Source organism: Squalius cephalus (assembly GCF_949319135.1).
Source record: "Squalius cephalus genome assembly, chromosome: 3".
NCBI classification, from domain to species: domain Eukaryota; kingdom Metazoa; phylum Chordata; class Actinopteri; order Cypriniformes; family Leuciscidae; genus Squalius; species Squalius cephalus.
The window spans coordinates 965,367-989,848 of NC_137124.1; the positions used below are offsets into that span (position 1 = coordinate 965,367).

General features: G+C 38.8%; 2 protein-coding genes across 2 annotated transcripts in view; both read left to right on the forward strand.

Annotated features, from left to right (window-relative positions):
* The window catches only part of LOC307155305 (butyrophilin subfamily 2 member A2-like), a 37,561-nt gene that overhangs the window by 4,997 nt on the left and 8,082 nt on the right, over window positions 1–24,482 (forward strand). The window contains exons 2-7 of the mRNA XM_079865892.1: window positions 2,446–2,502; window positions 11,537–11,899; window positions 12,079–12,198; window positions 12,288–12,308; window positions 12,637–12,669; window positions 14,050–14,091. Coding sequence (XP_079722018.1) covers window positions 2,448–2,502; window positions 11,537–11,899; window positions 12,079–12,198; window positions 12,288–12,308; window positions 12,637–12,669; window positions 14,050–14,091 — 634 coding nt within the window. The 5' untranslated portion in view covers window positions 2,446–2,447. The remainder of the gene's footprint in view (window positions 1–2,445; window positions 2,503–11,536; window positions 11,900–12,078; window positions 12,199–12,287; window positions 12,309–12,636; window positions 12,670–14,049; window positions 14,092–24,482) is intronic.
* The window catches only part of LOC307155304 (butyrophilin subfamily 1 member A1-like), a 68,638-nt gene continuing 46,342 nt past the window's right edge, over window positions 2,187–24,482 (forward strand). The window contains exon 1 of the mRNA XM_079865891.1: window positions 2,187–2,324. The gene's annotated coding sequence lies outside the window, so the exon portion shown is untranslated. The remainder of the gene's footprint in view (window positions 2,325–24,482) is intronic.

Consider the following 24,482-nt stretch of genomic DNA (forward strand, 5'->3'; position numbering starts at 1 on the left):
AGAAAATCAACAAAAAAATCAATAAATTTCCATAATTTTTCAGGATTTTTTTTTTAAACGCTTGTAAGTCTGAACCAGAATAGCAAGATATTTTATTATTTCGCATATGATGGTGAAAAGTAAAAAAGCTTCACCATGTTATGTATAATAAATATTGGAGTATAACAAATAAAAATTACTTCTAGATTATTTTATCCCTTGAGGTAGCCCTCGCACACAAAAAGGTTGGAGACCCCTGGTATATAGTAACTATATGTTTTATAATTACAAGTTTGTGTAATTTGGGGTTTCTGCCTGCAGTGACATTTCATTATTTGTATTTTATGGCATTGTACATTTTTTGTTTTTATTTGAAGGCTGAGGCTTCATTAATAAACACAACCCCAATTATCATCATTGGTTCTGAGATGTTACTTGCTGTGAATACCTTGTCTGATTGGCTACAGTATTGTGGCATAGTATCAGGACATCCTGGCTAGTGTCTGTCGCACACGGCTAGAGGCGAATGGCCGGATGATGGGCCTATTTGGGAGAAAGTCCAGGGCTGTTTTTTAGCCCCAGTCCGTCCCTGTATTAAACTGTGTATATGTGTACAAAGAGAATCGCAATGCTGACAAAAAACTTTTTTTAAATAAAAGTTGCTGTTAACTTCTGTATTTGAAATACAAATAGTGAGTATGTATTTGTGGTATAGCCTACAACAGCGGATCAGTTACGCACTGCAAACGCAGCATATGTGAAAGCTCTATAGCGCGTGATACTCCTGCACTGCATACGCACTGCAACACGCACCGCATATGCACTGCACACGGAGTATGTGTACACATACTCGATTTGCAGTGCGTATGCGGTGCGTATTTTTTTCCGTACCCATGTTAACAGGTTAGAGCTTTCACACTGCACGCGGTTGCAGTCCGTCGATCCGTTCCAGGTGCGGTGCGTATACAGCAGTGCAGAGATCGTTTCCGCACCGAGTCTATTTTTGGCTCTGTGCTGCACGCGCTGAATTAAAGTGACAGCGCATGTGTCGTGGTCAAAATGAACACCGATTGAACTGAAAATGTAGCAATTTCACCATAAATGCGATTAATTAAATAAAATGTAGTAATCTCAACATAAACGTATTTAAATACTTTTTTTTTTTTCTCACTTTAAGACCGGGGTAAAGCAAGGAAAGCTACAATTTACCTCAACAAGGTGACATAATGAACAACACTTGTCTCATTCGTGGAGGTGGAAAAACAAGTTATTTGTGATATGCAAGATTTATTGTAAAATTTAAATGAAAAAGAAAAGGCATGAGAGTCGGCTGTTTTTGTCAATTTTAAGTTTTAATTTAAAATGTTTGCGATTTAATATAAGTAGGCTACATGGTTAAATATTTGCCCACTTGCTTGAGCAACTTAATATAAGTAGAAGTAATGCATTGAATAATAGGCTGACGTTGTTTAAATTGTGTTTAAACGTGCATACGTCTGTTAAAGAGTGTATATGCGTACAAAGAGAATCGCAATGCTGAGACGTTAAGACCGGGGTAAATCAAGGGAAAATACCATTTACTTCAACAAGACAACATAATGAACAACACTCGTCTCATTCGTGGAGGTGGAAAAACAAGTTCTTTGTGACATGCAAGATTTATTGTATAAAGATTTAAATTATGCAAAAGAAAGGCAAGGGTATGAGTCTGCTGTTTTTGTCAATTTTAAGTTTTAATTTAAAATGTAGGCTATGCGATTTTAATATAAGTAGCCTACATGGTAAAATATTTTTACCACTTGCTTGAGCAACTTAATATATAATTATAGAAGTAATGCATTTAATAATATGTTGTTTAAATTGTGTTTAAACGTGAATACGTCTATTAAACAGTGTATATGTGTACAAAGAGAATCGCAATGCTGACAATTTTTTTTTTTTAAATAAAAGTTGCTGTTAACTTCTGTATTTGAAATACAAATAGTGAGTATGTATTTGTGGTATAGCCTACAACAGCGGATCAGTTCCGCACTGCAAACGCAGCATATGTGAAAGCACTATTGCGCGTGCTGCTCCTGCACCGCATACGCACTGCACACGGAGTATGTGTGAAACGGGCGTTTACTGTTTGTCTGATGACGTCTGTTTTGAGGGATCGCGATATTTTTAGAAAGTGAAAGTAAAAGAGAGGAGGGAAAAACAGGAGGAAAATCAGGAGCACGCTTCATAGATTCTGATTTTCGTCTATTTTATGGTTTATTTCGACTCTATTATTGTGTTGAACAGCTCATATTCATCTAAACCAACCAGACTACTGTGATTTAACGGACGAGTCTCTGTCTCCGGTGAGTAAATGTCTCCTCGCTGAACACGACAGTCTGATCATATCTCTCTCATATTATCCGCGTGTTTGAGGGAGAAATCCCGCAGAGTTTGTTTTATTTGAGTCTGTCTGTATTTTCACAGGAATGCTGTCGAGTATCATCATCGCTTTAGTGGTGAATCTCCTCATAGAGACTTCTGGTAAGAACAAAACAAACAGGTTTGGATTTCATTCAGTTTAATATAGAGCTATAATATGACAAAATGAGGTAACACTTTAGAATACTGTTCCTTCATTAATGAATAATTACACAGGAACAAATGAGTAACGAATTATTAACATTCTAGTAACTACTATTAACTAACAAGAAACTCTGATTAACAAATTAGTAAGTAATAGCGCTCAGATGAATGTAGTAATTCACTATTAGCTAATCAAGAACTACTATTTTTTTCACATACCTCCCAGATAACTACTATTAATATATAACTACAATTGAATGGCTCGTAATTGTAGCACACGCTTGTATTTTGAAATCTATAAAAAACACAAACCATCGGGTGGAGACACCAGCTAAATGGCTGAACCAAAAAACAAAAAAACAACATTTTTCTAAAAGAGGAGATTAATGTCATTTTATATGAGGTGGAGCTATACAAACATATTATTTTCAGCAGGTTTAAGGGCAGTCAAACAAATAAACTAAAACAAAAAATCTAGGAGGATATTGCTAAAACTGACTGCAACTAGGGGCATTAAAAGATCAGGGAAGGAGGTCAGGAAGAAGTGGCAAGCCTTGCTAAAAGGAAAACGGCTCTGCAGAGGACAACATTTAATAAAACAGGTGGTGGGCCCAATGAGTCCCCCCTTCTCACAGCAGAGGAAGAAAAGGCCTTGTCAATACTTGGCACAAGTGCTTCAGATGGCATTTGTGGTGGTATTGACATCCATGGAGGAGTAGAGGTAACTCAACCTGAGCCTGAGTCAGGTCCTTCATCAGTTTCATCTGCCATCTCAGCACATCTCCTAGTCCTCCAAACAACCCTCCCAGGCCTCAGCCTCCATCTTCTGTTGTCCAGACTGCAGCCACACACCTCAGCAGGTTGAGAATCCTTGTAGTTGTTGTCAGGACATATGAGAGTGTCCTTACTTAGGGAGGAATAAGATGAAGAGGTGGTGGAGGAGGAGGAGGAGGTCAAAGATGGCATGATGGGACCACATGATGGCCAACCAAGAAATGCCCAATACATGGTACAAGTCACTGACAGATTTTTTTAGTTCATCCCTATTTTTCCCAGTCTTTGAAGCATATTTCATCTTTTATACATTTTTTTGTTCATTCATTTAATTTAGATTAAAATTATTGGATTACATTTTTTCTATTTTTTTGTTTTTGTTTTCTGCCCTTTTTAATTATTTAATTTAGAAATTCATTTAAACAAAAAACGAGTAATAAAGTATACAATAAACTTAAAGTACAATTGAAACCTTATAATCACATTGCACTTGAAAAAATCTGCCGGTTGTCCTGCAGGAGTCCTCATAACTCTTCTTACGATGCACTTGGGGATTTACGATTACTCCAGAGCACTCGTAGATCTACGATGATTTTCACGTGCTATTTAAATTACGATGCATTTGGGAAACAGACCGTAATATTAAGATCAGTCGTACGATCGTTTTTACGATCTTCTTTGGCTTATGATGCTTTTGGGAAACGCAGCCCTGGTTGGTTGTAGCGATATCCAATTGTTCCTATTAATTATCCTATTGTGTGCAGAGGGAATTTGAAAGACAACCGTTTATCCCGCCCCTCGGATTGAGCCGTGCCAATGGTGTGTTCCCAGACCCAACATCTTGATGTGCAAAGCTACCTACGAGTATCAAATGATATTAATTTGATAAGTCACTTGTAGCCTACCTGAGTGTAAGTCACGCCAGGTCATGTTGAGAGAAAAACATTTGCGTGTCACATCATTACAAAAAAACGCATTTTATTATTAGCCTATTCAGAAATAGTGTAAAAGACCGGTAAATAAAATACAGCATAACATTATAAACACTATTAATCTATGCGTAATTTTAATTCATTTAAAAATCATTAAATGAATGGTATTCAGGAAACAACAAGGATGAAAAATAAGTAGCCATGCATAATAAAAATATATAGGCTACATAGTAACAACATTTAGCCTAATTTAAACACCAAGCCTAAACGACTTTATTTTAATCGAAACTGAAACTGTACCGACGTTGAGTTCGCACGTCTCTAATTCGGTCCAAAGTTTCCATGTTTACAATGTAATATTTGGATGCTAACTATTAATGTAAAGAAGGCTTCCTACTTCAGTCGAGGCCCAATATACACGTATAGGCTAAATCAGCATCTTCACAGCAAGAGATATGAGTTGAATAACATCAAGTAGGCCTAGGTGATGACTGACCTTCACAGCCTTTATATTGTACAACAGACAAATTAAATTAAGCAGAATAACTTTTTTATATATTTTGCTGACTGTGTAGATTATGTAAGGGATAATCCACGGCACAGTCCCATGTTTTGTGCGGATGGGCGGCCGGAGCGCGTTAAAAGGGTTTTCCTTTTAGAGCAGTGTCGTGTTAGCAACTTGACAGAGGCTATGCTGTCAGTCCCGGAAAGAGAAATGATTAGTTCTCCTCTCGGGTCTGCGGGTTCGGGTCCGAGTCTTTCGTTCTTCCCGTCAGTCCCATAGAAACTATGCTGTCGGTACCAGAAAGAGAAATGATTATTTCATCTCTTGAATCTTCGGGTCTGATTCTTCTAAGTCTTTTGTTCTTCTGTCATGTGAAGAACGAATGACTCAAACCCGAAGACTCAAAAGATGATCTAATCAATTCTGTATCCGGTACCGACTGCATAGCTCAGCCTGGGGCTGTCACTGAATTTTTCTCATTCTAAATACGATCAACATTTGATGTGTTTGGGGAATTTGGCTATTGACATGTAACATTTTAAATACATTCTGCTGAAATGAACGAAATGACTCGAAAAAATATTTGTTCATTTTGATGAACGAGATTCAAAGATCCGAGTCAGTAAAATGATCCGAACTTCCCATTACTATTTATAGTTGCGACAGAGGGTGCACACAGCACAGAGAACCAGCCAGCCAGTAGGAAACCTTGTTAACCCTTATTCTATCCAATCATCATTCAGTGTTATTTAATAGATCATTATTAGCAAGTGGAGACACACACATTATATATATATACTGTATATATATAGCCTAACTCTGTTACATTCTCCCCTTCTGAACTCCACTTGCAAATAAACAAAAATAAAATATCATGGCATAATACAGTACATCACCCGCAACTAATAGGTAACACTCAGGTACAAAGAACATCAGAAATCATAATGTATATTTATACATATATATTTATAAAAAAAAAAAAAAACCAAAAAAAAAAACCAAAAACCAAAAAAAAACATTGAACTGTAACCACAGTAGCTACATCACTGTTCTAGATTTTGGGTTTCTTAACTCCCAACACACCCTTCCACACTCAAAGGTCCCTCTGCAACATCATCGGGAAGAGGCGGAACATTTTACAGGCATGATAAAGTTACGATGAACAATCTCTGACCCTATCTCTGACATCTACCGGAGCACCCTTAACCTTTCTGTTATAAAGAGCGGTGTGTCTTTTCAGCTGTTTTATATATCACAATTGTCACCGCTTGTTTGAGGTCTTTTAGCAAATCCCTAACATACTCATCATTGTAACCAGTGGTGGAAATGGGCAAAATTCACTGGGCGGACTCTATTAAAAAAAAAAAAAAAAAGAGGTCATCTGGCTTTAGATGACCTTTCAGACGTTTAAAAACCTTTATAATCTATAATAACTAAATTATATTATGTTTCATTTAACCCCCTGGGGTCGGTTATTGCAAATAATAAAAACAAAACGTTGTGTTTTTCGTAAAATAAAATATAAATAAACATGATGCATTGTTCTCTCTTAAAGTGAAGTTCGGAAATTCGATTTCGAAATCCGAAAAGCTCTTTTCGAACAAAACAACCGGTTAATTTTAAGATTGCCATTTTTTTATTATTTTAGACCGGATCATTTCAGCTATGTTAATACAGCTTACCCATAGGCAGGGGAGTAGGAGCAATTTTGAACCTGGGGGGGGGGGGGATGCTAGGGGGGTTCGGGGGAAATTCCCCGAATTTTTTTTATATAAAGCACTTAAATGCTCATTTCTAATGACTTTTGGGAACAGGCTGCACTACTTAGTTTGGTTGTATATGCAGTGACAGTAGATTATAAAAACAGAGAGAAGCAATCTAATATAACTACAACCAAATGACGGCTGAATTAGCCTACTCCTACCTCAAATACAAAGTGAGTCTCTGGGCCCTATCTTGCACCTAGCACAATTGACTTTGTACACCGACGCATGTGTCATTCCTATTTTGCACCTGCACAGAGCGGACTTTTCCTTCCACAGACGCACGTCGGTAAATTAGGGAATGAACTTGCGCTCCCGGGGGCGGTTCAGCGCAAAGAGGAGGCGTGTTCCGGCGCAAACGTTCCCTGGTGCTATTTTGCAGTTTCAGAAAACAATTCCGCCACAGACCAGGAAAAACCGAGTCTAAAGTCAGTGGCTCGTTGTGCATGTTATTCAGATGCTATTTTAAGGGCGCATGCTTGGCCATAATCAGTGTAGCGTGTGCACAACGCACTTACACTTTGCTTCTCTCATCTACACACAGACGCAGCAGTTCTCAATTTCAGAAAACCATACATTATTTCAAGGAAAAAATATTACCACACGAGGGAAATCATTGTTGTGTCCATGAAGATGTGAAAAAATAGGCATATACAGTATCTAGCTTACACATTTACCCACATTTTTATACGCCTGTTTAACCGAAGTTAATTTGTGTGTGTTTCTCCATCCCCAATGTCACTTCTCTGTGTTTTACGGCCCTGACGAGAACGTCGGTCTCCTCGGCTGTGAACCGCTCCTGGCAAATCCGCCGTTATAATAGCAATCCGCCATGGAACAAGCGCGCCTGCTCTTAAAGGGAATGTGAGATGATGCTCTGATTGGTTTATTTCACGTTACGCCCAAACCACACCTATGAGTAATGAAGCGACTTCAGACCCAGAGCTGTCGCATAGACTGTGCGAACTGTGCAACCACACAAGGCCTCGAGCCACTAGGGCTTTGTCAAGGTCACATAAATATAATAATAAAAATATTTTAGTTTTATATAGTTTTTAATAGTTTTAATATTATTTTAATAGTTTTTCATTGTCGCTATGTTATTAATGCGCCCTCACTGAAGACGAGGTGGACAGCTAAAGCGAGGGAAAGCCAACATGTCAGCTGCAAGAGAACACGACCGATTTCGCAAGCACGAATCAGGTTCTGAGAAAAGGAAAAAAATTAAAAAGAAGGAAGACATTCATAAGTCACTGCAGGGATCGCTGGATAAATTTATCAGCACTTCCAGAGATGTGGCAACAGCTAGCATATGCATAACCCACGCCGACACTGAAAAAAAACAGTAACACATTTATTTAAAAAAAAAATAAAAAATTTACGGACTGGACAGTTCTCCGTTACAGACGTGAGCGCTCTGAAAGCGACACTAAAAGACTGCTTTAAAACTTTCACAGAGAACTCAAACAGAAAGCACAAAGCCTGTCTTTAAATTTAATTTTGTTTTGTATTAATTGTATCTTAATTTTAATAATTTTTTTATCAACCAATTCCCTGGATTTAATAAAGAAGCAAATATAACAGACAATATAATCATGGAGGCGCCCGCGCGGTCACTTGCATTGCACGTGAACTGGAGCGCATCTCATCCTAACTTAACGAAACTCAGTGTATGCCTCACAGACATGAGAAATACATCAAATACACAAACCTTGAAATGTCTTTCGAAATAATTCAAAACAAAAAGAAAAAGGCTACTCTCTGATTATGTAATCCATTATGTGCATTTCTCTCTATAGGCGTGTTCACTACGGAGATGGCGATCGTCAACTTTATCTTTGCCGCTGACACTGTCAGAAAACACTAGTTTATTAATAAAACAATGTACGCGTCACTGGATTTACAAATGCACATCTTGCTTGTTGCACGCACACATATTATGTCAAAATAACGAGATAGCTATTATGTTGAAATAACATTATTATTAATAATGGGGGGGGGCAAAACTTAGATTTTGAAACATGGTATAATGGCTCCTACGCGTATGCCCATAGGCTACGAAAGTTTCTGTTATGACATCTGTTAAAGTAACGGTTTCTATTCAGATTTTCGAACAATATTACAGTTCATTATCCAAGATTATTTATTTACCTCAAGCGGTCTGTTTTGAAGTTCTGTGAGTAGTAAGAAAGATGCGCACTGATAGAGAAGCATTTCCATTGGCTGCAGTCTGCAGGCATTGGCCAATAACAAAAGACGACATAGCGCAGCCAATTTTACAGAATGCCATTGATAAATATCAATATCCCTTTTTTTATCCCTAAGTTTTTATCATATATTGTGCTACGTTTATGTAGCTATTATATTGTAGATAAAATATAGTAATCGTTACAATGTCCACAAAAAAAAAATAGCCTATATAACCTTTTTTTTCTTTCAACTGGAACGCCGTCCCCCCTCGAAATTCACTCCCCACACTCCGTCCCCCCGCGTCCCCCCCCCATTTCCAGCCCTGATTGTAACTGAGTCCACTGGAGGCAAGTTGCTGAGAACCCAAGTGCAGTTTATTTAGAAAAACATGAACAAACATAAAACAAAGGCATGACATTGTTTTAGTTAGTTATTTGATGCGGTGGTGTGATATCATGATTGACAGGTTCTCTGAGCAACTTTTTTTCGGGATCTTCAGAGGACTGAGGAGATTGGAGCTTTCAATTTAATATCTAAATTTCTATAATTTATCAAAAAAAGTGCAGGAGCGTGTGCTTGCGATTGATTCTGCGAGAGTGTGGGCGGGGCCTTGATTTCATGGCTTTTCTTCCTGTTCACTACTGCGTAGACTCAGGTCCCGAGATCGCTACTGCGCAGACTCAGGTCCCAAGATGTCAGCGCCATATCGGGACACTGGCGGCTTCACTTCTCACCAATGGAAGAGAGCGAAGGGGCGTCGTCCATCTTTTTTTACAGTCTATGGTTTAAATACACAAGGACTAATGACAAGAAAAGGGACACCTGTGAACAATGAACCAATGCCAACACAGAACACATGGCAGGATCACATGACTATAACAGGGGATCACATGACAGACATGAAACAAGAACATGAAACAAAATCAAAACGTGACAATCATAGTCAACAACATCTTTGTCTCGCAAAACTGACCCAAACACCACATCAACAGGGAGTCTTGGAGTCCTACCAAGCATCAGTTGAAAAGGCGCATATCCAGTAGTTTCATGGATTGTTCAATTGTACGCGAATGTCAGTGATTTGAGCTTTCGAGGCCACATTTGCTTTGCTGCAGGGGCCAGCGCTCAAATCATGTTTCGGAGAGTCCTATTAAATCTTTCCACCCCTCCATTGCCCATTGGGTGATACGGAGTGGTGTGTGACTTTCCACACCTGCAACTGACAATAGCTCAGAAATTAAAGCGCTTTCAAAATGTACTCCTTGATCGAAGTGAATTTGTTTGGGGAAACCATATATGCAAAAAAAGTTGTTCCATAACTGTTTGGCAACAGCTTTGGCTGACTGATTTGGGCAATGTACCAACTTCATAAAACAATCAGTGACAACAAGAACATCCACTGACTTATTCCTGCTTTCCTCAACTGACCAAAAGTCAACACACACAAGCTCCAAGGGATCAGATGTGACTATGTTTTCAAGAGGAGCCCTAGCCTCTGTCTCAGGGGATTTACCATAGACACACCTCTTACAACATTTGAAATAATCTCTCACATCCCAGGCATAGCATACAAAACAGAGCCCATTTGCCTGACAATGGTAAGCGGTGGAATGGTTAAGGTCCCCACAAACTCTACACGCACCCCGTCCATCCCCTCTATATTTGGCCCTTGGTCGCACAGGTTTTTCTGTAGGTTTTGTCGGACCACTTGGAACCCTTTCCAACACATGTTCCAGTCGTGTAATTAGGCGCTCTAAGGATACTGTGCCACCCAAATGTTGCTTCAGGATGTCAAAAATAGGTCCAGGGCCATTACTCAAGTCAGTTTTTGCATAGTTGCGTAGGGCTATTTTAACAACATCATGTGCCCTACCCATTAATCGGTTCAGAACTTCTTCAGCCTGACATTCTTGGCTATACTCATGTTTACGTAAGTATACTGACATCAATTCCACCCATACATATATTGTACATTTATCAGAACCATCCCCACAACACTTTAACATCAGACTGTAATACCAGCTTCAGATTGTGCATGTCAGAAGGCACACTGCTGCCAGCGTGTGTTGCTCTAGATCCCTCCCCACATCCCATTACTCTTGATTCCAGACAGGATACAATATTCTCACTGATGGATTGACCTATTTCTTTCACAACAGGAAATATTTACATCCATAACAGGAAATATTTCAGATAATATGCATATCAAATCACAAACGCCTCGTGCCAGTCCTCCGAAATCCATTGTGCGCCGATTCTTGGATGTTACAGACAATTACAGACAGAATTTTACAGAGCTATCAATCACACGACTTACAGCTGGCCTTACACACATGAACTGATCGTTGCGACAGAGGGTGCACACAGCTCAGAGAACCAGCCAGCCAAAAGGAAACCTTGTTAACCCTTATTCTATCCAATCATCTTTCAGTGTGATTAATTAATAGATCATTATTAGCAAGTGGAGACACACACACTATATATATATATATATATATATATATATATATATGTATATAACTAAGTTACACATGCACATTTCACTCGTATTCAAGTTGGTCCCATGAATTTGCCGCAATGATAAACAGAAAACTGATTGGTTTGAAAGGGTTTTTTTATTGGTTTTCGCTTGATATTTGCATATCGAGCCTGCCCCAACTTTTGACGCTCTCAGCTGCCAATCCCACAATTCCCCGTGCGACCATGAAGCTCAACTTTTATAGGAATGAACTGTAACCTAGAAAATCGCTCCTCACTGTGATAAGTAAATGCAGTAAATAAATACAGCATGGTATATTTCATTGGGTCTGTCTCTCTGTCTCTCTCAGTGTCGTTCACTGTTGTGGTTCCTCGTGATCAGATAGTGGCTCATGTCGGGTCCACAGTCACTCTGCCCTGCTGGATCGCTCCTCCTGAGAACGCTGAAGCTCTGGAGATCCGCTGGTACCGTCATGACCAGTTCAGCAACCCTGTTCTCTTCTATCAGCATGGGAAGATCCAGGACATCCAGGAGGAATCGTTCAGGAACAGAAGCTCACTGACTCTGCGCTCAGATCTGTCTGGTGGACTGAAGGATGGAGACGTCTCTCTACGCCTGGAGAAACTCAGGATTCAGGATGAAGATTCATTTTACTGTTATGTCAGTGGAGAAAAGTCATATGACAGCAGTAAAGTGGTTCTCAAAGTCACTGGTGAGTCAAAATTCATTATGTTTTTATGGATCTACACCGTGACCTCATTAAAGGATTAGTTCACCTATAGAAATGATTAATTCACCAAATCAAATGTGCATGAGGTTTTTTAGCCTATAATTGATTGATATATTTTGCTCCAGAGTTGAGTTTAAATTAATATGAACTTTCTTCCTCAGATCTGCCAAATTCGCCAGATTCATCAGATCTATGGAAGGCTCTTTTCTTCACCATTCTCATCTGTGCTCTTCTGGGTTTGGTTGGGCAGATCCTGTACAAATACAGACATAAACTAACAGGTACAATCTGGTTAAAAGATTAAAAAGATTTAGTCTTCAGTGTTTATTTATTCAATGTCATCTCATGATCATATTGATCTGTTTTGCAGGGAAGCAACAAGCAGATCAAAGTAAGTCACATGAACCTATAGTGTCGGCCCAGATCCGGCCCACATCTGGTACGCATTGAATCAACATGTACCAGATGTGGGATGCAGCAAAATGAGAACCAACGACAGCATTATTTTTCAAATAAATGTTGTGGTACATAATACATAATGCATACGTGTATGAATATTACACACAAAAACCGCAATACATAAATATGAAAGATATTCTGTCTCTCTGCCTGGAATGGTTAGAAGTTTAATTTACAGTAATGTGGTTTATTGTCTTTCTATGTATTTGTTGAAACTGATTTATAATGAACCCCTCCAATGATATTTTCTCTGATTTTAGATTGTGAGTATGGAGTTATGAACTACAGAAAAGGTATTAGTAGTTGCAAACAATAATAAAAATAATAGTAAACAAGTACTGTCAAGTTGTGCACTGGTTTATACCAGGATACACTGAGGTCCAGAAGTCTGAGAGAACCAGTGAAAAAGCTTCTGGGTTATATTTATCTAATTTACTATAATCTTTTATAAATAATTGTATCAGCATTAAGAGCAACTTGTGCTTCAATGAATCAAGGAAATCTGGGGCCGGTTTCACAAAGATAGACTTTGACTATGGCTTAGATATAGTAGATAGTCAGACTTCAGATAGACATCTAAATCAGACCGTTGCACAAAGCACTTAAGACTCTGACTATCTTAAGTAGGACTACACTGCAATGCATTCTGGGTAAAATAAGACACTTTTCAAAACAAAAAACATGGCGGATCGAGTAAGCGCATTCAGCCGCTCAGTGCAGTTTACCCGAGCGGAAAATATGTGTTTGTTGGAGGAGTATAAATGACGGAGTATGTTTTTATGTTTCCACTGTTCGATCGCGCCCGTGCCTCTCTCTCTCTCTCTCTGAAACACACACACACAATCCAGCATTGCAATCTTGACATCGCAGCCTGTGATTATGCTGCGTTCACACCAAACGCGAATAGAGCGTCAAATCCGCGTCTATCGCGTCTAGTTCGTCGCTTGAACATTTTGAATCCATTCGCGCGTCCAAAGCGAGCGTTTGAAGCGAAATAGACTGGCGTTCATAGCTATGACTCCACTATGACTCTACTCCCTGTTGCGTAGTGAGCGGTGCTTGCGTCCACTGTTTAGACTATGAAAGGGAGCGCGTCGATCGTTGCTCGCGTTGACTATGTAACGGCCCTAACAGTTACAAGGACATTTTACTTGGGAATGTAGTAACAAGAAGAAATGTTTAAATTATGAGCCATTTTCCCTTTTCTTCTGGCTGTCTGTAATGTAGGCTAACTGATTGTTACTGCTGGTTGCCAAGGTAACATAGAGTCTTAAACCGAAGTTAGCCTGGGGGTAAGGTGTCTAATTTTTTTGGTCTAAATTAAGTCCGTCTTTATTTTTGTGAAACAGTCTAACTTGCATTAGACTAGTCTGTGAGCAAATTTTAGACTAGTCTAACACTATAGACCGGTCTAAAATAGCTTTGTGAAACCGGCCCCTGACCTTCTATTCCAGGAGTTAATTTGTGTCCCAAATTTATAAGGCTCAGACTTTTAGACTTTTAGATTATTATAAATATAGTTTCTTAGAGCATAATGTGAATATAATTAAACATCCAACTTCAATATAAGAAATTATCAATTCATGAATGTTAAACTATTTATGTTCATTTTATGTCCTAAATTACAGCTGTAGGTTTCCTTCACTAAAATTATTATTTGTTTCTTATTTTAGTTATAGGAGACGAAAATATAGAAGAATTGAGGAAACAAGCAGGTATGACATCATCTCAGTTATTCACACTCTTCATCATCTCAGTTATTCACACTCTTCATCATCTCAGTTATACACACTCTTCATCATCTCAGTTATACACACTCTTCATCATCTCAGTTACTCACACTCTTCATCATCTCAGTTACTCACACTCTTCATCATCTCAGTTATATACTCACACTCTTCATCATCTCAGTTACTCACACTCTTCATCATCTCAGTTATATACTCACACTCTTCATCATCTCAGTTATATACTCACACTCTTCATCATCTCAGTTATACACTCACACTCTTCATCATCTCAGTTATACACTCACACTCTTCATCATCTCAGTTATATACTCACACTCTTCATCATCTCAGTTACTCACACTCTTCATCATCTCAGTTATATACTCACACTCTTCATCATCTCAGTTACTCACACTCTTCATCATCTCAGTTATATACTCACACTCTTCATCATCTCAGTTACTCACACTCTTCATCATCTCAGTTATACGCTCACACTCTTCATCATCTCAGTTATATACTCACACTCTTCATCATCTCAGTTATATACTCACACTCTTCATCATCTCAGTTATACACACTCTTCATCATCTCAGTTATACACTCACACTCTTCATCATCTCAGTTATACACACTCTTCATCATCTCAGTTATACACTCACACTCTTCATCATCTCAGTTATATACTCACACTCTTCATCATCTCAGTTATACACACTCTTCTTCATCTCAGTTATACACACTCTTCATCATCTCAGTTATACGCTCACACTCTTCATCATCTCAGTTATATACTCACACTCTTCTTCATCTCAGTTACTCACACTCTTCATCATCTCAGTTACTCACACTCTTCATCATCTCAGTTATATACTCACACTCTTCATCATCTCAGTTACTCACACTCTTCATCATCTCAGTTATACACACTCTTCATCATCTCAGTTACTCACACTCTTCATCATCTCAGTTATATACTCACACTCTTCATCATCTCAGTTATACACTCACACTCTTCATCATCTCAGTTATATACTCACACTCTTCATCATCTCAGTTATACACACTCTTCATCATCTCAGTTATACGCTCACACTCTTCATCATCTCAGTTATATACTCACACTCTTCATCATCTCAGTTACTCACACTCTTCATCATCTCAGTTATATACTCACACTCTTCATCATCTCAGTTATATACTCACACTCTTCATCATCTCAGTTATACACTCACACTCTTCATCATCTCAGTTACTCACACTCTTCATCATCTCAGTTATATACTCACACTCTTCATCATCTCAGTTATATACTCACACTCTTCATCATCTCAGTTATACACTCACACTCTTCATCATCTCAGTTACTCACACTCTTCATCATCTCAGTTATACGCTCACACTCTTCATCATCTCAGTTATACACTCACACTCTTCATCATCTCAGTTATATACTCACACTCTTCATCATCTCAGTTATACACACTCTTCATCATCTCAGTTATACGCTCACACTCTTCTTCATCTCAGTTATATACTCACACTCTTCTTCATCTCAGTTACTCACACTCTTCATCATCTCAGTTATACGCTCACACTCTTCATCATCTCAGTTACTCACACTCTTCATCATCTCAGTTATACGCTCACACTCTTCTTCATCTCAGTTATATACTCACACTCTTCTTCATCTCAGTTACTCACACTCTTCATCATCTCAGTTATACACTCGCACTCTTCATCATCTCAGTTATACACTCACACTCTTCTTCATCTTAGTTATACGCTCACACTCTTCATCATCTCAGTTATACGCTCACACTCTTCATCATCTCAGTTACTCACACTCTTCATCATCTCAGTTACTCACACTCTTCATCATCTCAGTTATATACTCACACTCTTCATCATCTCAGTTACTCACACTCTTCATCATCTCAGTTATATACTCACACTCTTCATCATCTCAGTTACTCACACTCTTCATCTCAGTTACTCACACTCTTCATCATCTCAGTTATACGCTCACACTCTTCATCATCTCAGTTATATACTCACACTCTTCATCATCTCAGTTATACGCTCACACTCTTCTTCATCTCAGTTACTCACACTCTTCATCATCTCAGTTACTCACACTCTTCATCATCTCAGTTATACACTCACACTCTTCTTCATCTCAGTTATACGCTCACACTCTTCTTCATCTCAGTTACTCACACTCTTCATCATCTCAGTTACTCACACTCTTCATCATCTCAGTTATACGCTCACACTCTTCTTCATCTCAGTTATATACTCACACTCTTCTTCATCTCAGTTACTCACACTCTTCATCATCTCAGTTACTCACACTCTTCATCATCTCAGTTACTCACACTCTTCATCATCTCAGTTATACACTCACACTCTTCTTCATCTCAGTTACTCACACTCTTCTTCATCTCAGTTACTCACACTCTTCATCATCTCAGTTACTCACACTCTTCATCATCTCAGTTATACACTCACACTCTTCTTCATCTCAGTTACTCACACTCTTCATCATCTCAGTTATACGCTCACACTCTTCATCATCTCAGTTATACGCTCACACTCTTCATCATCTCAGTTACTCACACTCTTCATCATCTCAGTTATACACTCACACTCTTCTTCATCTCAGTTATACGCTCACACTCTTCTTCATCTCAGTTACTCACACTCTTCTTCATCTCAGTTATACGCTCACACTCTTCATCATCTCAGTTATATACTCACACTCGTTATACGCTCACACTCTTCATCATCTCAGTTATATACTCACACTCTTCATCATCTCAGTTACTCACACTCTTCATCATCTCAGTTATACGCTCACACTCTTCATCATCTCAGTTATACGCTCACACTCTTCATCATCTCAGTTATATACTCACACTCTTCATCATCTCAGTTATATACTCACACTCTTCATCATCTCAGTTATACACTCACACTCTTCATCATCTCAGTTATACACTCACACTCTTCATCATCTCAGTTACTCACACTCTTCATCATCTCAGTTATACGCTCACACTCTTCATCATCTCAGTTATACGCTCACACTCTTCTTCATCTCAGTTATACGCTCACACTCTTCATCATCTCAGTTACTCACACTCTTCATCATCTCAGTTATACGCTCACACTCTTCATCATCTCAGTTATATACTCACACTCTTCATCATCTCAGTTATATACTCACACTCTTCATCGTCTCAGTTATACACTCACACTCTTCATCTCAGTTATACGCTCACACTCTTCATCATCTCAGTTACTCACACTCTTCATCATCTCAGTTATACACTCACACTCTTCATCATCTCAGTTATATACTCACACTCTTCATCATCTCAGTTATATACTCACACTCTTCATCGTCTCAGTTATACGCTCACACTCTTCTTCATCTCAGTTATACGCTCACACTCTTCATCATCTCAGTTACTCACACTCTTCATCATCTCAGTTACTCACACTCTTCATCATCTCAGTTATACGCTCACACTCTTCATCATCTCAGTTACTCACACTCTTCTTCATCTCAATTATATGCTCACACTCTTCATCATCTCAGTTACTCACACTCTTCATCATCTCAGTTATACGCTCACACTCTTCTTCATCTCAGTTATACGCTCACACTCTTCATCATCTCAGTTACTCACACTCTTCATCATCTCAGTTATACGCTCACACTCTTCATCATCTCAGTTATATACTCACACTCTTCATCATCTCAGTTATATACTCACACTCTTCATCGTCTCAGTTATACACTCACACTCTTCATCTCAGTTATACGCTCACACTCTTCATCATCTCAGTTACTCACACTCTTCATCATCTCAGTTATACACTCACACTCTTCATCATCTCAGTTATATACTCACACTCTTCATCATCTCAGTTACTCACACTCTTCATCATCTCAGTTATATACTCACACTCTTCATCGTCTCAGTTATACGCTCACTCTTCTTCATCTCAGTTATACGCTCACACTCTTCATCATCTCAGTTACTCACACTCTTCATCATCTCAGTTACTCACACTCTTCATCATCTCAGTTATACGCTCACACTCTTCATCATCTCAGTTACTCACACTCTTCTTCATCTCAATTATATGCTCACACTCTTCATCATCTCAGTTACTCACACTCTTCATCATCTCAGTTATACGCTCACACTCTTCTTCATCTCAGTTATACACTCACACTCTTCTTCATCTCAGTTACTCACACTCTTCATCATCTCAGTTACTCACACTCTTCTTCATCTCAGTTACTCACACTCTTCATCATCTCAGTTACTCACACTCTTCTTCATCTCAGTTATACGCTCACACTCTTCATCATCTCAGTTATACGCTCACACTCTTCTTCATCTCAGTTATACGCTCACACTCTTCATCATCTCAGTTATACACACTCTTCATCATCTCAGTTATACGCTCACACTCTTCATCATCTCAGTTACTCACAGTCTTCATCATCTCAGTTATATACTCACACTCTTCATCATCTCAGTTACTCACACTCTTCTTCATCTCAGTTATACGCTCACACTCTTCATCATCTCAGTTATACACACTCTTCATCATCTCAGTTACTCACACTCTTCATCATCTCAGTTATATACTCACACTCTTCATCATCTCAGTTACTCACACTCTTCATCATCTCAGTTATATACTCACACTCTTCATCATCTCAGTTATACACTCACACTCTTCATCATCTCAGTTATACACTCACACTCTTCTTCATCTCAGTTATACACTCACACTCTTCATCATCTCAGTTATACACTCACACTCTTCATCATCTCAGTTATACACTCACACTCTTCATCATCTCAGTTATACACTCACACTCTTCATCATCTCAGTTATACACTCACACTCTTCATCATCTCAGTTATACGCTCACACTCTTCTTCATCTCAGTTATACGCTCACACTCTTCATCATCTCAGTTATATACTCACACTCTTCATCATCTCAGTTACTCACACTCTTCTTCATCTCAGTTATACGCTCACACTCTTCATCATCTCAGTTATACACACTCTTCATCATCTCAGTTTCTCACACTCTTCATCATCTCAGTTATTCGCTCACACTCTTCATCATCTCAGTTATATACTCACACTCTTCATCATCTCAGTTACTCACACTCTTCATCATCTCAGTTATACGCTCACACTCTTCATCATCTCAGTTATACGCTCACACTCTTCATCATCTCAGTTATACGCTCACACTCTTCTTCATCTTAGTTATACGCTCACACTCTTCATCATCTCAGTTATACGCTCACACTCTTCATCATCTCAGTTATACGCTCACACTCTTCATCATCTCAGTTACTCACACTCTTCATCATCTCAGTTATACGCTCACACTCTTCTTCATCTCAGTTATACACTCACACTCTTCATCATCTCAGTTATACACTCACACTCTTCATCATCTCAGTTATACGCTCACACTCTTCATCATCTCAGTTACTCACACTCTTCATCATCTCAGTTACTCACACTCTTCATCATCTCATTTATACGCTCACACTCTTCATCATCTCAGTTATACGCTCACACTCTTCATCATCTCAGTTATACGCTCACACTCTTCATCATCTCAGTTAATCACACTCTTCTTCATCTCAGTTATACGCTCACACTCTTCATCATCTCAGTTATATACTCACACTCTTCTTCATCTCAGTTATACGCTCACACTCTTCATCATCTCAGTTATATACTCACACTCTTCATCATCTCAGTTACTCACACTCTTCGTCATCTCAGTTATACGCTCACACTCTTCATCATCTCAGTTATATACTCACACTCGTTATACGCTCACACTCTTCATCATCTCAGTTATATACTCACACTCTTCATCATCTCAGTTACTCACACTCTTCATCATCTCAGTTATTCGCTCACACTCTTCATAATCTCAGTTATATACTCACACTCTTCATCATCTCAGTTACTCACACTCTTCATCATCTCAGTTATACGCTCACACTCTTCATCATCTCAGTTATACGCTCACACTCTTCATCATCTCAGTTATACGCTCACACTCTTCTTCATCTTAGTTATACGCTCACACTCTTCATCATCTCAGTTATACGCTCACACTCTTCTTCATCTTAGTTATATACTCACACTCTTCATCATCTCAGTTACTCACACTCTTCATCATCTCAGTTATTCGCTCACACTCTTCTTCATCTTAGTTATACGCTCACACTCTTCATCATCTCAGTTATACGCTCACACTCTTCTTCATCTTAGTTATATACTCACACTCTTCATCATCTCAGTTACTCACACTCTTCATCATCTCAGTTATACGCTCACACTCTTCTTCATCTTAGTTATACGCTCACACTCTTCTTCATCTTAGTTATATACTCACACTCTTCATCATCTCAGTTACTCACACTCTTCATCATCTCAGTTACTCACACTCTTCATCATCTCAGTTATACGCTCACACTCTTCTTCATCTTAGTTATATACTCACACTCTTCATCATCTCAGTTATACGCTCACACTCTTCTTCATCTTAGTTATATACTCACACTCTTCATCATCTCAGTTACTCACACTCTTCATCATCTCAGTTACTCACACTCTTCATCATCTCAGTTATACGCTCACACTCTTCATCATCTCAGTTATACGCTCACACTCTTCATCATCTCAGTTATATACTCACACTCTTCATCATCTCAGTTATACGCTCACACTCTTCATCATCTCAGTTATACGCTCACACTCTTCATCATCTCAGTTATACGCTCACACTCTTCTTCATCTCAGTTATACACTCACACTCTTCTTCATCTCAGTTACTCACACTCTTCATCATCTCAGTTATACACACACTCTTCATCATCTCAGTTACTCACACTCTTCATCATCTCAGTTACTCACACTCTTCTTCATCTCAGTTATACGCTCACACTCTTCATCATCTCAGTTATACGCTCACACTCTTCATCATCTCAGTTATACACTCACACTCTTCATCATCTCAGTTACTCACACTCTTCATCATCTCAGTTATACGCTCACACTCTTCATCATCTCAGTTATATACTCACACTCTTCATCATCTCAGTTACTCACACTCTTCTTCATCTCAGTTATACGCTCACACTCTTCATCATCTCAGTTATACACACTCTTCATCATCTCAGTTACTCACACTCTTCATCTCAGTTATATACTCACACTCTTCATCATCTCAGTTATATACTCACACTCTTCATCGTCTCAGTTATACACTCACACTCTTCATCATCTCAGTTATACACTCACACTCTTCATCATCTCAGTTATACACTCACACTCTTCTTCATCTCAGTTATACGCTCACACTCTTCATCATCTCAGTTATATACTCACACTCGTTATACGCTCACACTCTTCATCATCTCAGTTATATACTCACACTCTTCATCATCTCAGTTACTCACACTCTTCATCATCTCAGTTATTCGCTCACACTCTTCATCATCTCAGTTATATACTCACACTCGTTATACGCTCACACTCTTCATCATCTCAGTTATATACTCACACTCTTCATCATCTCAGTTACTCACACTCTTCATCATCTCAGTTATACGCTCACACTCTTCATCATCTCAGTTATACGCTCACACTCTTCATCATCTCAGTTATACGCTCACACTCTTCTTCATCTTAGTTATACGCTCACACTCTTCATCATCTCAGTTATACGCTCACACTCTTCATCATCTCAGTTATACGCTCACACTCTTCATCATCTCAGTTACTCACACTCTTCATCATCTCAGTTATACGCTCACACTCTTCTTCATCTCAGTTATACACTCACACTCTTCATCATCTCAGTTATACACTCACACTCTTCATCATCTCAGTTATACGCTCACACTCTTCATCATCTCAGTTACTCACACTCTTCATCATCTCAGTTACTCACACTCTTCATCATCTCATTTATACGCTCACACTCTTCATCATCTCAGTTATACGCTCACACTCTTCATCATCTCAGTTATACGCTCACACTCTTCATCATCTCAGTTAATCACACTCTTCTTCATCTCAGTTATACGCTCACACTCTTCATCATCTCAGTTATATACTCACACTCTTCTTCATCTCAGTTATACGCTCACACTCTTCATCATCTCAGTTATATACTCACACTCTTCATCATCTCAGTTACTCACTCTTCGTCATCTCAGTTATACGCTCACACTCTTCATCATCTCAGTTATATACTCACACTCGTTATACGCTCACACTCTTCATCATCTCAGTTATATACTCACACTCTTCATCATCTCAGTTACTCACACTCTTCATCATCTCAGTTATTCGCTCACACTCTTCATAATCTCAGTTATATACTCACACTCTTCATCATCTCAGTTACTCACACTCTTCATCATCTCAGTTATACGCTCACACTCTTCATCATCTCAGTTATACGCTCACACTCTTCATCATCTCAGTTATACGCTCACACTCTTCATCATCTCAGTTACTCACACTCTTCTTCATCTTAGTTATACGCTCACACTCTTCATCATCTCAGTTACTCACACTCTTCTTCATCTTAGTTATACGCTCACACTCTTCATCATCTCAGTTATACGCTCACACTCTTCTTCATCTTAGTTATATACTCACACTCTTCATCATCTCAGTTACTCACACTCTTCATAATCTCAGTTATATACTCACACTCTTCATCATCTCAGTTACTCACACTCTTCATCATCTCAGTTATACGCTCACACTCTTCATCATCTCAGTTATACGCTCACACTCTTCATCATCTCAGTTATATACTCACACTCTTCATCATCTCAGTTACTCACACTCTTCGTCATCTCAGTTATACGCTCACACTCTTCATCATCTCAGTTATACACACTCTTCATCATCTCAGTTATACGCTCACACTCTTCATCATCTCAGTTATATACTCACACTCGTTATACGCTCACACTCTTCATCATCTCAGTTATATACTCACACTCTTCATCATCTCAGTTACTCACACTCTTCATCATCTCAGTTATTCGCTCACACTCTTCATAATCTCAGTTATATACTCACACTCTTCATCATCTCAGTTACTCACACTCTTCATCATCTCAGTTATACGCTCACACTCTTCATCATCTCAGTTATACGCTCACACTCTTCATCATCTCAGTTATACGCTCACACTCTTCTTCATCTTAGTTATACGCTCACACTCTTCATCATCTCAGTTATACGCTCACACTCTTCTTCATCTTAGTTATATACTCACACTCTTCATCATCTCAGTTACTCACACTCTTCATCATCTCAGTTATTCGCTCACACTCTTCATAATCTCAGTTATATACTCACACTCTTCATCATCTCAGTTACTCACACTCTTCATCATCTCAGTTATACGCTCACACTCTTCATCATCTCAGTTATACGCTCACACTCTTCATCATCTCAGTTATATACTCACACTCTTCATCATCTCAGTTACTCACACTCTTCATCATCTCAGTTATACACTCACACTCTTCATCATCTCAGTTATACGCTCACACTCTTCATCATCTCAGTTATACGCTCACACTCTTCATCATCTCAGTTACTCACACTCTTCATCATCTCAGTTATACGCTCACACTCTTCTTCATCTCAGTTATACGCTCACACTCTTCTTCATCTCAGTTATACACTCACACTCTTCATCATCTCAGTTACTCACACTCTTCTTCATCTCAGTTACTCACACTCTTCATCATCTCAGTTACTCACACTCTTCTTCATCTCAGTTATACGCTCACACTCTTCATCATCTCAGTTATACGCTCACACTCTTCTTCATCTCAGTTATACGCTCACACTCTTCATCATCTCAGTTATACACACTCTTCATCATCTCAGTTATACGCTCACACTCTTCATCATCTCAGTTACTCACAGTCTTCATCATCTCAGTTATATACTCACACTCTTCATCATCTCAGTTACTCACACTCTTCTTCATCTCAGTTATACGCTCACACTCTTCATCATCTCAGTTATACACACTCTTCATCATCTCAGTTACTCACACTCTTCATCATCTCAGTTATATACTCACACTCTTCATCATCTCAGTTGCTCACACTCTTCATCATCTCAGTTATATACTCACACTCTTCATCATCTCAGTTATACACTCACACTCTTCATCATCTCAGTTATACGCTCACACTCTTCATCATCTCAGTTATACACTCACACTCTTCTTCATCTCAGTTATACACTCACACTCTTCATCATCTC